General features: G+C 33.1%; 1 protein-coding gene across 1 annotated transcript; it reads right to left on the bottom strand.

Annotated features, from left to right (window-relative positions):
* On the bottom strand, positions 1-3,733 carry LOC127861053 (uncharacterized). The gene is made up of 5 exons (XM_052399414.1): positions 3,596-3,733; positions 3,016-3,117; positions 1,527-1,619; positions 1,068-1,149; positions 1-677 (listed from the first exon to the last, which is right to left on the bottom strand). The coding sequence occupies exons 1-5, from the start codon at positions 3,684-3,686 to the stop codon at positions 89-91; spliced, it is 957 nt and encodes a 318-aa protein (XP_052255374.1). The 5' UTR covers positions 3,687-3,733; the 3' UTR covers positions 1-88.
* Between the last annotated feature and the right edge of the window lie 8,684 nt (positions 3,734-12,417).

Genomic DNA, 12,417 nt, shown 5'->3' with positions numbered 1-12,417 from the left:
CTTCATTGAGTGCCTTTTACACTGAAATTCTCTTGGCCCTTTGATGCTTTGCATCAATACTTATCTTGTGTATTTATTTAAGTGTTTTCTAAATTTTGACGTGAGCATAATCTGCAGAGTCGCTTGGGGGAAATTTAATCTTCTTTCCATTGATAACATCATAGTCATCTTTTGATCCATTCCGTCGGGCACAGGTTGTACTATCAGGATGCGGGATATGGTTATAGTCTCCGTCCCCGTCGTTCCTGCGCGCAACAGCAGTTGCATCGTAGTCGCTGTCTGCTGTAGAAATGTTATGCCCGAGTCTTCCTACGCGAGCATAGTCTCCGGGAAGGTCTAGTTTTAGTTTGTTATAGACATTGTCCGGGTTCGTGCTATTGTGTCCGGTTCTTAAGGCATTTGTTGTGTAGTCGTACTCATCTTTTATAGTTTGATAAGGTTCATCGGTTTCATTGATTGAAGTATAATTATCGGTCTCAGCATTGCTTTCGTTTGGTTCATCTGGTGTGTTCTTTTTATTCCCACTTTCGACCACTGATTTTGCGCATTTTTCCAATATAAAATAATTATGATTTTGAATTTCATTTTCATAAGTTACATTAGATTTGCAAACACAATCGCGTGATTCTGAATTAATTTTGTCATTTTTCGACCCCAATCTGCAAGGCAATACACCTCTAAAAGATGACCATCAAATAATTATGATATTGCATTTATTTGCTTCTGCATATATGATATATTCCTTAAAAAATGCAACACATATTCGAATGTAAACTTAAATAGTATGATGTTATTTTTCTTACCAAGACTATTTAAACCAAAAAGCTATAAACAATAACGCTGCGAATGAGAATATATCATGCTAGGATTTGACAATAAAAACGTATAATAATAACGACGATAAGAATACGACGATAGGATTTTAACTTCATATTTTGTAATCAGGTTTATAAATAATGTGCAGACATTAGTGTGCGATAGTAAATGTGATCTTTTTGTATTTCATATTTAAAAAAGTTACACACCTTTGATATTAGTATTAAACTATGAAACAGATAACGCAATACCTTCTCCGAAGTACAATTATGACAACTACTGCTCCGACTGTGCACAATAAACCAACCGCCAAACCGATACCTACACCAACAGCTGGAATAAAGGTGAAACATGTAATTACTGTTTTGAACTTATTCCAAGTTAATTGCAAATGTATTGTATAAAAGTTATTTAATTCGATTTTGGCAACTCTTTTTCTGGATCGCCAACATAAACGTGATATCATCATTATTCATGACTAAAATACAAAGCAATTACGGGTAATGTATCAGTTTCTGCACTGCATTCGAATCAACTCGATAAAAATAGCCTGCACATACAGTAATTAAATTACATAAACCTTTTTGAAATGAAATAGTTGCCTATTCAGACAAGAACACAAATATAAAGGTGTGAATTTAATCGCATATAGAACTGTCTGGGGAAAATAATTCGACTTAACAGAACCCCCGAGACAATTTTTTCCGAACCATTGGCTGAAGATCCGTTCTGAGTAGATCCTCCATGAGTACATGCATTCTTCGCGAAACCACTCGTTGTGCTTGTTGTATATGTTGAAGTATCTGTAAACAGTGTGTTACTAGTAAATACCTACTAACTATAAATATACATGGTCAATGTTTAGTATCGCACTCAATTAGACAACAACACGCGGATGAGCTAGGTCAGGGCCCGTTACATACGTCCAGCTATGGCATTTGATATCGTTTATATTATATATATTCTTCTTATGTGCCTTTACTAAAAGTATTTCCGAACCAGCTTATAGTACGTTTATTTTCATTATATTGATTACGAATACAATTCGGACGTATTGGTTTATTTTACAGTAAGCAAATCCGAAGCTAAAACATATTTCGGATTTTATGTTTGTCATGCATAATTTTAAACTTCGAAAGGATAGAAATAAATCGCCCTGACCAGTCATACGATTTCGTAAATCATGTTATGGTCAGAATGGTTAGCATTCGATACACACGTTTCCAAAAAGTAATGTGGTTAAAGATATGTTTACAAAAAGAATAGAAGGGATAAAGGAACATAAAATGGAAGTGTGTATCATTGTAATTTTATTTTTATAAGCATTAACCTAAAATGGTCATTGGTGTATGAAACTGCGTTTTTTATGAATCTTGTGAAAGCTCAAATAGTGTCATCAATATAATCAACAGTCTAGTTTCATTGCAATCGATGATTGAATTATCCCGATTTTGTGCTACGTGTTTTTTTTAAATATTGTAATCCGTTTATTTTGGGCTTAATGATATCGATAACCGCTGAATAAGACTGAGTGTTGGCGCTTTTTTGTTCATTTGCATTAGCGCGATCCGATTGTTTTCAAATATGAACAATTGGGCGGGCGATATGATCATGTTGGTCCGCCCGATACGAAAGCCGGCACGTCACGCGACGTCAAATCGTTTCTATGTATAGTAACAATATGTCATATGTATGCAATTACAGGTAGCATATTCATTTCTGAAATAAAAGTATTAATTTTCTCATGTATTATGAGGATTGCTACACCAACATTCACAATAAAATATAGACAAATACTTGCACTATTTATGTTGCAAGAGGTTATTATTGCTAATATAATGTTGTTGTGTACTCATGAATTTCATATCTATACAATCACTTGTAAAAAGTGTATAGTATATTTACATTTTCACAACGTCAATTATTTGTTGCTTGTTTGAACTTCTATAAAAAAAAAATATGCACACATTAAGACATTATAAAAATGAGAAACTCATACTGAATACTTAAGTACACTTTTGTGTCACGAATTATAATATTATTAGTCAGATTTGTCGCTGATTGATCAACGAATATTGTCGTTACTTAGTTCAACCACTTTTACCTTGGTAGGAGGGACGCGGTCTTGTGCATAGGCAGTGAAATATAGAACAAACTATACAAATGTAGAAGTCAATATAGTACAGTGAAATTACTTACCATCCGATTCACATAGACTGCTTCTGCAACCATCAACCTCGTAAGAAATGCTGATGTCATGGTTTATGACGGCATACTTGATAGATGAAGAAGTGATAAAATCTGCATTAAATACATAATATAAATGCCGTGGTATGCATTGCTAGTTTCCATTAATCATATTTATAGGAAAGTTATAAATACTTCTACGATATAGGGATTTAAATTGAAAAACATGATTGTTTGTTTCTATGCGATACATATGCGCGATTCATGAATCGATTATCTATTTGTTAAGTACAAATTAATCATTTACCAATCAAACATTTACTTAAATATGGCAATTGAATGTTTATAGGTTAAATAAAGCGCGAATATCTCATTTTTTCAATGCGACTGTTAGTTTACAACTGATTTAATCAAGTCACTTAAACTCCCACTTACTTAATTGTTACGATTATTTTGTAATTATCTAATATATTACAACGGTAAATGCTGAAATATAATAATATAACAAGCACAGCGATCGTACAGCCCTTTATTTATAAAAAAGTGTTTGAAATGAAACGTTGAGTGGAAAAATCAACATGTAACGTGTCACCTTTGTTTTTCGCGTATAGCATAGCATGCGTTCGTATAACACCTGTCCAGTGTTCATGTGTGTCACTAGTGCCAAATGTTCCATTGTTCATACTTGTTCGAATACTTGCTACAGTTGCTGGATATTGTTTCTTTAACAAAAACGCTTGATTTTCTCCCACCCACGACACTTCAAATTTTAGGGGCATGTGTACTTTAGCAAAACGCTTTTTATCTGAAATAATTCGTTCGTGTGAGTGCAGGTCATTTTGAAGTATGTTGAGTAAAAAAAATTATTATGTCAAGCCAAAATATTCCTTACAAGTGTTTTCATGTAATGGGGACTCAATTGTTTAAACTACAAAAAACATGATTAAATAATGATTGTATGAGTTTACTTATACAATTATCTTAATAGTATATTTACCTATTATCCATTGAATTACAAGTATCATACCTTCACAATTGCTGCACAGTAGTATGTTGGTTGGTCCGCTGCAGGATGTCTATGTGAAGTTTGGATAATAAAACTCAAGGCAGGCGCCATTTTCAATGTTACTATAAGAAGCTGCAACTGTTAAAAATCACATATAAGCACATCGAAATTGATAGAATAAAATAATATAAACACTGATATTCATTATCAAAAGCACAATGTAGATGAAAATAAACCTATATTACTCTCTTTAAGCAAATGACAAAAACTTTAAAAGCGAAAATTGCTACATTCAATATCCTGTGGATTGCGTTTTAATACTATACTGCATGTTAATTTTGTGCAAATCCTACAGCTTTTGAAAACATACTATCACGTTCAAGATCATGTATTACGAACCATTAGTAATGTTGTATATGGAAAAGGAGTTGGTATGTGTAACTTTTTTGCCTCACAAAAACGCACTATCATCCCGACATTGATTCTCACACGATTGCAATAACAGAGATTCAGTGTTGTAGGCACAACAGCATCGCACCGTGTCTTGTAAAAATTGAAAAGATTTATATCTATAGGTTATATGCTTTTAGCCATATTCTTCAATATGTATAGGTATCGCGTGTAGTGCAATATAAGACACACATACAAACTTCCCATGCAACAAGATCAAATTATGATGATGAGGTTGTCTTTAATCGAAAGTGTAATTACACGCCGATGATGGCTGTGAAGTGAATGAATGAACATTGTAGTTTGTTAGTTTGCTTTGTTAATTAGTTCAACAATAAAAATGACAGCAAACTGTAGAGTCCGCCTTTTGGATTCCAAACGCTCCTTTGCAGATCAGATGGCAATCACCAATGCGCTTGACATCAGTTGTTTGTTCTGTGCAATTTGACGAACACCCTGTGGCATTAAAACACACTTATTTAAATAACGGCATGCTCAGTTAATGGCAATAATCAAACTAAAGTTAGCCAACATAATCTGTTACATTATTGTTATCCGTGCTTCATGCTTTGTTACAGTATACAACAAATAATGATTAATACTAAAAATATGAATACGTGGATGCTATACTTAAATTATGCATATTCGATAAAATTACGAAATAAGGTAAAATAGTAATTGTAACGATATGTTTTTATATAAATGAACAAACCTGTGTGTTATGGTCGATTTTGCGAGCTATACTGATTAAAGTCTTAATGCTTATTATTTTGATCAGTTGCAATAGAACTGAAAATGTACCGAGATAGTCAAACGCAACCACCCATCAACGTAACCAATCCATAGTCCGACGTGTGGGATTTGCAACTGTGTTTCATTAACTACCCAACCATTTTCCATGAAATACTTTAGCATAAGGGTGGCATGTTTGCATGGTGAATCTTTCCAGTCCGTGTTTTCGTCTTTGATTGTAAAGCTGGCTCCTTCAATTTCAAAATATTATTCATGCATGCACAGTTATTGGTAAACATATCCGCTATTTAATAAAACATAAGAGCTATTAATAATCCGTTTCACTAAACCTGAAGAAGAAGACACTCCAGAATAGAACAAAACGATAATTGTTTCAACAATATGCGAAGCAATTAATTTTCGATACATCAAAAGCGGACAAAATATGGAGAACAATATTCTTATAACATATATATTTATATAATTTCCCAATATGAAAATAGTTGTTCATCTAAATAAAAGTATTGTGTTTTGTTTGGTTTTGACGTTCGTCCTTCCAACATATAAGAGCAATTGCTACCGACGCTTTTAAAATCAAAGCCAAAAAGCATTTTATCAAAATCTGATGCATGATATCGCATATGTTTATTTCTATGGAAATTAGGACACATATTGACTTCCAGTTTTCGATTAATTATATGAAATGTTTATCTACATTCCAAAATGTTTCGAGAAATGTTTGAAAACAAATATCCGATACGTTGGCCCTTTCTGTGCGTATAATTGGCCTAGTATGAAACAACCCTGAATACACTGTTTTGATAAGGAACTTATAAAAAGTCTTACACAAATGATCTTGATTTCTCTATTTAACCATTTTTACCAGCATAACGTTGGGTTTATGATTTGAAATTATAAAACGTGTGCACATTTAACTTTTCAAGTGAGACCAGTTATGAAGACACTCACCTATCGTAACGTTTTGCATACGTGTATATAGTATCTCATTTCTAAAATAGTATAGCGTGAAAAGGATGTTTATATTTGGACACGAAACATACACTATAATTATAATGTCAGGATGCACAACTGTGCTAAAATAAAACATAATACCCTCTTGAAGACATTTTACTTAACTTATCCGACGTAACCATAATCATGGTGTTATGTTGACAATGTTTAAACTGAATTGTTTTTAAATGAACTGTATTGGGTTTGTATTCAAGGTATTATTCTGAAATGTAATTTTAAAACTCATCTACGTATCATCTAATCCTATATTGATATCATATTTATCTTTGCAAGTGACAACACACTTATACCCTTACTCAACTTAAGGTAAGTATTTCAGTGAATTAACAACAACCTCGAATGAAAACTACCTTTCGCTGTCAAAATAGTAAATGTCAAAGCTACGATATAAACGTAAATCCACATTATAAAAAGATGTCCGACGTCTAATGGCCATAACATGTTTAAACAAGGAAGATTTTGTTCTAAATTCTACCAACAAAATGTTGGAAAACGAACAAGAAAAGGTACGGACTGCTACTGATCGACTCGATTTAGTACGGAGCGCCACGAATCGGTACGATCAAACTACGAATCCGCTACGGTCTGGTACGATGCTACGCGAATCAGTACGATCTAACTACGGATCCGCTACGGTCTAGTACGGGTAAGTACGAACTAGAACGGTCCGCTACGAAAAAGTGGGAATTTCGACGGACTGGTACGGACAGGTAGGAACGAACTACGATTGAACATTGCGCTCACAGCCTCTTGTATTGTCATACACATTATGCCTCCTAAAAAGAGAACATCCCAGCGGCAGCAACAGCGCGTAACAGAAATAATGGAATCGGCCGTGTCTGGGGAAGAGTCTACCTCCTCCATCCAAAACCAAGAGCCTGGTCGTCTTAAAAGCCAGTCTGTTATCCACCACCTACTTTTTCTTCTCTGACCTAATAAAGTATGTAATTATTGATGTATAAATATAGATTATGCCTAGGAAAGTATGATTAATTTTGTATTTTATTATGTCGGCTATTAATTTAACAATTAATAAATCACGTAAAAGTAAGAGCAAGATTCAAAAGGCATATGAGGCAAAAACTTACCTGCAAATAAAAAAAATGTGTTACTAGTAAGTTCAAATTCTAATATTTGCAAAATACGTAACTTTTAGCACAAAGCTATACTTGTTATACGATATTGAATCATTATTACCTATGTGCATATTATCAAGCAGCTCGACTACGGCCTCTGCATTTTGTGCCACAGGTGGTTAGCGTGTGGCTATGATATAAATTAGTGAAAACATCGGTTTGAATGATAAATAATCATCTTATAACAAACAATTAAATGCTGGGTCAACTTTTAAGAAATAACACGAAACACAAGGGTAAATGGCATTTTCCCTGCAAAGTTCACGGACCTCGATACCATAATTCAATAACACGTATGAAAAAAACATTCTTGTCGTGCTTGCCGTTGCATTATGCATCGAAACTAACTGTCCGGCGCCGTTTGAAACCTTTGTTTACATACATTTTTACTAACCGACATTTTAAACACACCAGTGATTTCATTGGTCCAATGCGAAGGTGTGTCTTTACACCTTAAGATTTCATTCATGAATCCTGTCTGATCGCTATCAAGTAGGTCACGCGAGTTGTGTATCGTGTTATTTCTTAAAATTTAGCCCAGCATTGGTAGAAATATAACAAGATATATACATTTCAAGAAATGAAATTCATTTCTGCGTTGAATAGGACCGGGTTCGTGAAATTCGCTGCACAATTGATGACGTTATGGCTGTTCAAAGCGATGCACCCTGTTTTCGGGTGATTTTGAGTTGGATACCTTGTTATATATTATATATTTGATATATATTTTTTTCAGAAAAGTTGACTTTCGTTATAATATGATTATTTATCATTTAAAATGATGTTTTCACTAATAAATATCATAGCCACACGCTAACCACCTGTGTTTAGTGCCATATTAATATCCAAGTGTAACAAATTTATCGCAAACGCAATTTGCTGGCGATTCATGATTGTGAACTCAATTTCAGTAGCAATTTATTGTAGTGAACCGTACATGTCCGTACTGTTTCGTGCTGAAATGTAGTACATCGTACAAGATCGTGCAAATTCCTGCCTATCCGTATTACAACGTACTAGAACCGTGGCTTTCCGTGGTATATCCGTGGAATACTCGTAGCTAATACGTAGCGTAACCGTACCGCTTCGTAGTTCTTCGTATCAATCCGTTGAAGTCCTTGAAAATCGTTTTGGCCTACAAAAAGGTACGGACGACTACGGTTGTCTTTACGAACCAGTACGAATCAGTACGGTTTAGTACGGACTCCTACGGATACGCTACGATCGATAAATTCGAAGCAATTTTTTGAACATGTTCAAAATTTGTCAAGAGTCGCTACGGACATCCAAAAACTACTACGACTGATCACGGATTAAGTACGGAGAGCCACGGTCCAGTAAGGATAGCAACGAACTGTGGCGAAAAGTATTCGTAGCTTGTTCGTAGCTCTGATTCGTGACAGTGTGACCGAGGCATTAACCATGTACGCATTGATTTAGCGATTAACAGTCATCATGTCATGTTATTTTGTATGATAGCATGTAGAGATAGTTGTGTGTTTATATGTATGCTATAAGTTTAAACCATGCCCATTTAAAAAAAATCAATATATTCTTTAAGCCATAACTTTAAAAAGTGTATAATTTTCTTCAATAAACCATAATTATTCACCTTAGCTTTCTTTATCTTCAGTAAGCTATCAACGTATAATTCGATGCTATTATCTGTATTAATGTGTTGTTATATATGTTATTAAGTTAAAATTCTAGCGTAATATTGTATTCAGTCTTTCCTTTAAAAAAATAAATTTAGAAACCAACATCAAAGTCTGCATACAATCTTCCTTTAAAACAAAGCAAGACAAGTAAACTGGTTATAAAACAAACCACTTGAACTCCGGGTTTCTTCAAATATATACAGCAGGAATATATGTATAGGCAATAACGTATACAGCACATATAAATTTTTGTATCGCTTCACGCGAAAACCTGCCCGTATCTTATTATAGAAAAATAAAGAAAAGTAAGGTCTTCCAGTGACAACATTGACTAAATTGTTAATGTCTTTATATTGACTTGATAATTATTTGGACAATGTCTTTCATATATTGGCTATTTACATACTATTTTAATTGACTTATCAGAATTCCATAATTTCTACTAACACTCGAAATCTATAAGTATGGTACTTTTATTGGAGTAAGAGGGTGTGTTTCTTTAAATGTATCATTTACAGTTTTTAATGTACTATTTTAACGTAGAATGCTGTTAATAAGTATAAAATCTATTCGCGGTGTAATATATTTTTTTACTTTTACGTTTTCATTAGTGTAATATGTTTTTATATACAATGCTTATATTGAAGTTAGTTACTATAACCGCTGCTTTGAATACATTTTATTCAATTATATTACTTACTATATAGCGAGTAATTTCTTAACTATTAACTTTTCAAACTTAAGTGGTTCAGATCTTCTCTAATATTTATATATAGTAACCAAGTACATTCAAACCAACTAAGCCATCACATTCATAACGAAAGTGCTTAAGTGATTAAGTATGGGTTTCAAGAAACCAACAAACTGGACACCATACATCGATATTCCGATATTTACAACATTAACGATGTAAAAGTAATAAATATGTTCTAAACAACCGAATAGGAAATACTTTTTTATAAACTCATGTATACAAATTGATTGAAAACCATGCATATGCCGACATGTGTTGATCAGCTCTCTTTTATTTTTTGACGTTACATAACACTACATATCATAACTATCTTTTCTAGTAGTTGCGTGTTATGTTAGATAAATTCTTGTGAAATCATGCATACACGTCAAAATAATCAAAAATTCGTGTATGTTACTGGTGTTTAAATGATGTCTATTTCGTTGTAGGCAATACGTAACTTTAAAAAGAATGGCTCAATAACAGGTGACCATTCATATGCAGACAACGAAACTAAAAAAGTATTATAAACTCGAAAAGCGTACCAATGTTTGGCAGAACAGATATGAAACGCCTAAACTGGCAAACCATTTAAATTCTCCATCATTCACATAAGACCCATCAATTCTCCTAAATATGCAATATTTGTTTAATTGTTCCGATTTTTACATAAAACACAATACCAGATTCTAAACAGTTACTTTAACAATATCTTTCCAAATCAAATTACATTTGCATGCCACCAGTTTTAGAGAAGGGAGGGAGAGGCAGATATATTTACCCGCTTTCGGCCGGCCAACTTCTATTCGTCTTTTAGATGTGAATGTCGCGCGTAACTCAAACATTATTGCTGCTTGATAAGTGAAACTTCCTTCACCAGTATTTATATTTTTTAATTTGTCATTCTTTGTTATAGATTAAATTAAATCCATAAATAGCCGCTCGTAAAAGTGTTTTAAACTAAGTACATTTTTTGTTTGCGATCTTTTAGTTTCAAAGTGACTGCATGCTCTTGTAATCCCATAGACAAACTGAGTTTTAAAACATGTTAATTTGTTAAAATGTAATGAAAATATTTTTTTCTTAATTTAAGTTTTTCAGTGATTTCGGATAAATTAGAGCTTAAATGGCGTTATATTGTATCTGCCTTGCGACTCCGACTTCGATCCCCACAATGAGCGTACCCATTATGTTTCCAAATACAATGAGTACTTGTGTTTCCTAGACTTGACAGTGAACCAAGAGTGACGGTATTTCTCAATTATTTCAATATATTCGATACACTATAAATAGGTTGAGACAAACTAAGAGACCTACCAGCAGAAATAAGTCATTTTATTTCGTTAAATAAATAGCTTATAGTGTTTAAAAGTTAAATTCGTTACGAGCATGGTCTATATTGCTGGTGTATATGATTGTTAAGAACTAACAGTTTATTTAAAACTCAATAGGATTTAAGAAAAAAAACGATTGAAAGTTCAAAAGTACACTTCAGATTCAACAGATTGACTGATTATTAACTTGTATACGCGCAATATGTTATTGTAGAATTGAATGTGACAGCGCCCAAACTGTTGTACACATGCATATCTTTGTAAACAACACAATACGCATTAGTAAAAATTATATGTCCTAAAATTAATCAAAATGTTAAAGCTTCAGATAAGGAAGTTTTATACTCGAATTACATCGATTTGAAATTTCATAGCTAAAAACAAGTATCTCGTCGCTTAACGTAAAATTACCATTATATGTAGTGTCACTCGAATGTTTTCATTCTACATCGGTTAACGTGTCTGGATGTTTAATGTGTTTTTACTTTAGTAAAATATTATGATAAATATACAATTTCTTGTTGAGTGCTTTATTTAGTTTTTCATCACTTACTCAATGGCAATCAATTGAACGCAAATGACAGCAAGCGTTTCTATAGAAATAAAAGAAATTGGCGTGGAGTTTATTTTAAGGAATTGGTTTTGAGAAATATAATAATATCAAATATCTGACAAGAACAAATAAGCCCTCTTGTTCCGACCGCTTTCGTTTTTTTCCCTTTGCTCTACAGCTCATTCAACCTTCATTTTAAACTTGAGAATAATACGTTTGTATACGTCAATGAAGATTTTGGCACACGTACTTACTTGTGGCGAAAATACAGTGGTTGTCGATAAAGCGATACTAAGTGTGTATGTTTACCTATAATCTTGTAATGACTGATAAAACAAACATAAAACAAAAACATGGTTTTCAAACAAAATAATTATAGCAATGGATATAATGTTATTTGCATACACAAATATTGAACATCATTGACAATGCAACGATCTTAAACAACATGCAGATAAAGAGGTGTAATTTATTGATTGAAATTACAGTCTATTCTCGTTACCTCGACATCGGATATCTCGATATTCTCGATATGTTGAAGTCAGCTCAATGTCCCAACTTTTTTCCTTCTTTATCTTTATAAATAAATATCGCATATCTCGATTTTCGTTATGTCGAATAATTAGATATCTCGATATAAAAAAAATTCCCGAGTCTCGATTTTACATGTATTTACTGTGGTTTATCTCGAATTGCGAATAACTGTCCCAGTGTCGGCAAAAGTGCGAAACTTTGACGAGATTCAATATGAATAACAATAAATGCATGTTATTTTATAAC

The sequence above is a fragment of the Dreissena polymorpha genome, chromosome 15 (genome assembly GCF_020536995.1).
Source record: "Dreissena polymorpha isolate Duluth1 chromosome 15, UMN_Dpol_1.0, whole genome shotgun sequence".
NCBI classification, from domain to species: Eukaryota; Metazoa; Mollusca; class Bivalvia; order Myida; family Dreissenidae; genus Dreissena; species Dreissena polymorpha.
Note: the sequence above shows the minus strand (reverse complement) of the source record. Positions and strands in the feature narration are given on the sequence as shown.

Bases quoted from the DNA above. Each gene is read 5' to 3' on its own strand.
- LOC127861053 (XM_052399414.1), bottom strand. From the start codon at position 3,686: ATGAACAATGGAACATTTGGCACTAGTGACACACATGAACACTGGACA. The intron at 3,118-3,595 runs GTGACACGTTAC...TATTTAATGCAG, and splicing joins GCTATACGCGAAAAACAAAG to ATTTTATCACTTCTTCATCT. The intron at 678-1,067 runs GTATTGCGTTAT...GTCATCTTTTAG, and splicing joins ATAATTGTACTTCGGAGAAG to AGGTGTATTGCCTTGCAGAT.